The sequence below is a fragment of the Octodon degus genome, unplaced genomic scaffold (assembly GCF_000260255.1).
Source record: "Octodon degus isolate 3935 unplaced genomic scaffold, OctDeg1.0 scaffold00059, whole genome shotgun sequence".
Lineage (NCBI taxonomy): Eukaryota > Metazoa > Chordata > Mammalia > Rodentia > Octodontidae > Octodon > Octodon degus.
Window position 1 is genome coordinate 3,680,447 of NW_004524635.1, and position 4,050 is coordinate 3,684,496.

Genomic DNA, 4,050 nt, shown 5'->3' on the forward strand with positions numbered 1-4,050 from the left:
CGGGGTCCCTGCCCCGCCGGCCGCCCCGCTCCCCGCGGGCACGCTCCCCGCCCCCGTCCCCTGTTTCGGCTTCCTCTCTTACTCCTTTCCGCCCCTCCCCTCTTCCCGACCTCGCCAAACTCCACTCGTGGCCCCGCGGTCTCGCCCGGGCCACCGGCGCCCCGACACCCTGACACCCCGAGAGCGGACAAAAACAGCCCAGAGGCCAAGGGGCCGCGGGACCTTCCCGCCCCGCGCCCCTACCCCCGCCACCGCCGCCTCCGCTCCTCCCTGGCGGCCGGGTGGGGATCCCGGGGGGCGAGGGAGGGGCTGCTCGCTGCGTCCCCTCCTTGGGGCCGGAAAGGAACAAACAAGCCGCGTCCGCCTTGCGGGAGCCCGGCTGGGCCTGGGGACTTTGGGAAGAGCGGTGGGTGCAGCGGTGCCCTGCAGACAGAACCCGAGTTCCGTATTTACACTCCCTGCAGGAGGGCCTTGTGTTTCTGTTTTGTTTCCCTCCCCCTGCAGGGGCTGTGTGCGGGGTGGGGTGGGGGGTTCGCTATGTCGGATGACGATTCCAGGGCAAGCACCAGCTCCTCCTCCTCTTCGTCCTCCAACCAGCAAACCGAGAAAGAAACAAACACCCCCAAGAAGAAGGAGAGTAAAGTCAGCATGAGCAAAAACTCCAAGCTCCTCTCCACCAGCGCCAAGAGGTATGGCACCCCTTGCCCCCCTCCCCCGGGCTTCCTACGGTACCTTCTGAGCTGCCCCTGGTTGCGTTCGGTCCGCCTCCCAGGAAGGGTAGCTTAAATGTTGCTCGTGTTTTATGTGTGCTCAAAAATGAAAATGGGGCCATGGAAGCCCTCATTATTTTCTCTGTTGCTTCTTCTGTTTCAGTCATTGTTCATAGCCTTGCCTCTTTTTCTTGGAAGAGTTTGTAAGAATCCTCATCTACTTTCATTAGTGACCCCCAGATGTTTCAGATTGTTAGACCTAGTAATCACTCAAGTGCGCCCTTTCCTTAGGACTGTCACCTCACTTAATTACTGGAGTAATCCCTTCCTAGATAAGTCATACCGAAATGAATTGTGTGAGTGCTTGCTTCCTCCTCACCTGTTGCAGGGATGATCTTTTTTGAATCGAAGTTTTCCCACAAATTATATAAGGAATATATTCATATTAGGAAAAAATGTGGTAGGTTATGTTTCCTAGTGGAATTTAAGACTTTTCTGATTTAGAGGAAATGCATTAGCACAGTAAATGATTGTAAGATGGTTACCCCAGATTACTTGGGGTTCTCATTTTGTTTACTTTGCCAAATTCTAGGAGACTTTTCCCCCCATTTGAACTGTAAAAATGTTATTTCACTTTTTCTTTTTCTTTTATCTTAATGCAAGCCATGCCATTTTCTTTATTTCTTTTCTCCTGCAAGTCTCTGAAAGCAAGTTCTTTTTACCTTGGTCATCCCTTAGAAACATCCCATGAATCTTGTTTGGATGTTGGGACTCTAACTCAGGACTTCATGATTGCCAGGCAGGCTTGGGTCCCAGAGCTAAATCCCAGCGTCCTCAAGATTGTTCCCCCCCCCCCCCCAACCAGGGATTGAACTCAGACCTTTGCGCTTGCCAGGGAAGCGCTTATTCTACTAAGCCATCTCCCCGGCCCCTATCTCAAGATTCTTGACCTATGATTGGTAGAGTTCCCCAGAGCCCCCAGATACCCTTCCATAAATCCCTTCCACTTTATTTTTTATTTTTTATTTTTTTCTTTTCAAAGTTTTATTGATAAACATATAGCAATGAGACAGTTTCAAATCAAATCGAAAGTACAGTTTCAACAAATAATACACTGCATACATTCTTCTCAGTGTCCCTTCCACTTTAGGTAGGTAGATGTTAAACTTTAAAGTAGCAAGTTGGGAGGCTGGGGAGATGGCTCAGAATAAGGGCTTCCCTGGCAAGCACAAGGGCCTTGTTCAGTCCCCAGTTACACACACACACACACACACACACACACACACACACACCAGCAAGTTGGGGAGACCGTAAGGAATCCAAATATCCAAATTCCTGGGTTATGTAGGGATCCCATTCTTAAAAGAATCCAGAAAATGAAACATGAGGCTTCAGATCTCTGAGTAGTGAGCCTGGAAGTTGGAGTTTGAGAGGTGGTTCTGTCATTCTCCCTGGCTTGAAATCTGAAGATTTGGTGAAGTGTTTTGGTGCCCTACACTTGGGGCTAAGTTAGTGACTTCAGCTTATTTTAAATAGTGAATTGAATCAAGCCAGTGCATACTGCCTAGGAAAGATTACACTTTTCCAAATGGTTTCATTGCATCTTGGTTTCCAAGAGTCCTAACCAGGCCATTAGACCCTTATGGGTTCTCATGGTGTACCTGGCATTTACCATACCAATGCCGGACCGAACCCTTCTTAGAACCTCCCCTGTAACATCCCTGTTCTCTCTGGGCTTTTGACCTGCCTACCCCCAGAACAAGAATTTGCTTGAGGTCATTAGTATTTTATATTTCTCTGGGTATCTGTGGTATACACGATTGTATCTGGGGGCAAAGGCACAACTTTTAAATAGTCTGCTTTTGTTCAAACACAATTTGTTCATTATGCCAAAGAAGTTCACAGCTTACTTGGAAATGGCTGTGAAAGAGATGGTAGGTGTAGAAAATTAAAGGTGGGAAGCTATAAATAGTAATTTTATCTATTAGCTAACTTGAGATTTCCTACCCTCTTCTTTTTCTCCACTCCTTCTGCAGTGAGTTTAGCCACCTGCGCCTGGGTGTCTAGCTGAGATAGAATATTTGTGTTAAGGTCAATATCAAAAGGCAAGAAAGTGAGAGGAGTGTATGCAGGAAACAGAGAAAATTGATATGAGTGGGGTCCTACAGAGGGTGTTCTGTGAAATATATTGGTTTGGAAAGTGGGTGCTGCCCACAGAATTGGAAGGTCCCTGGGTCACATTTACTAGGAGATGGAGTGAAAAGGAAGCTTGAATGGGCTGACTTCTAGGTTACTCACTGCACGGTGGAAAGTGGTTTTAAGCTACTACGGGCAGAGGAAAGCCCCCTTGGGGCGCGGTCTGAACTAGAATCATTCTGGCACATATATATATATATATATAAGTTCCTCTTGGAAATCTTTTGGCTCGTCTTCTGGAAATAGTGCAACTTCTGGCAGCCGAGACAAGTGGATAAAGCTATCTAGCATTACTTTTTAGGTATTGAAGTATCTTTTTTAAGTTCACGGGGAGGAATTTAAGGTGCAAAGGAGTCAGGACCAGGGGTCCAAATTTAAGGCCTAACACAGAATAATGCATGAGTGAAAGCAGCAGGGATGCAAGTATCTCTGAACTTGCAATGCTCGCGGGTAGCAGAATTTAGCAGGAAGCTGATAAATCAATGTCATTAGAAACTTAGACGCTTTTCTAAAGTTGGCTAATTTGTAGAGGACGGGAAATATTGTTCATTAGGAAAGTTTAAAGAATGTTAAGCCATCCTTCTAAAATTTCATCGCTTTTAATAGCCGATGTCTTTCTAACCTCACAAACCTTTGGAAAGAGAAAAGCATCCATTGTCATTCAAATTACCAAGTGTTGGTTGGTGTTTTTCCTCCCGAGCTAGTTCGGTGAAAGTTTTAAGTTGTAACGTAGAACCGTAGGGCTTTCTATGATAGGAGGAGAAGTTATAAACTAGACACCTATAGAAGGGGGAGGCAGCTTAAAGGCCCCAAAGTTTGCCGAGCTAACGGATGCTCCGAGAGCCTAGGTGAGCCTACACAAAGGCCGGGGCTCGGCGGTTCACGCCGGGGCTCGGCCCGGGGTGGGGGATGGGACGCTTTGTGAAGTCGAGGCCGAAATCGGGGGGGGGGGGGTGTCCCGGGCGAGGGTGCCTGGTGAGTCGCAGAGGGGGCGACAGAGAGGGCAGGGATCACCCCGAGAAGTGAGAGGGCTTCGGGGAAAGCTCTCTGGAAGGCTGGGTGCGGGGCGGGGGCCGTGCACCTGTGTGGGGCTGGGCGGGGTCAGGCGCAGGCTGCAGGCTGCAGGCTGCAGGCTGCAGGCTGC

At 48.8% G+C, this 4,050-nt stretch overlaps 1 protein-coding gene across 1 annotated transcript in view; it reads left to right on the top strand.

Moving 5' to 3' along the window:
* The first annotated feature begins 132 nt into the window (after positions 1–132).
* The window catches only part of LOC101586133 (ubiquitin-conjugating enzyme E2 E1), an 85,321-nt gene continuing 81,403 nt past the window's right edge, over positions 133–4,050 (top strand). The window contains exon 1 of the mRNA XM_004634184.2: positions 133–689. Coding sequence (XP_004634241.1) covers positions 538–689 — 152 coding nt within the window. The 5' untranslated portion in view covers positions 133–537. The remainder of the gene's footprint in view (positions 690–4,050) is intronic.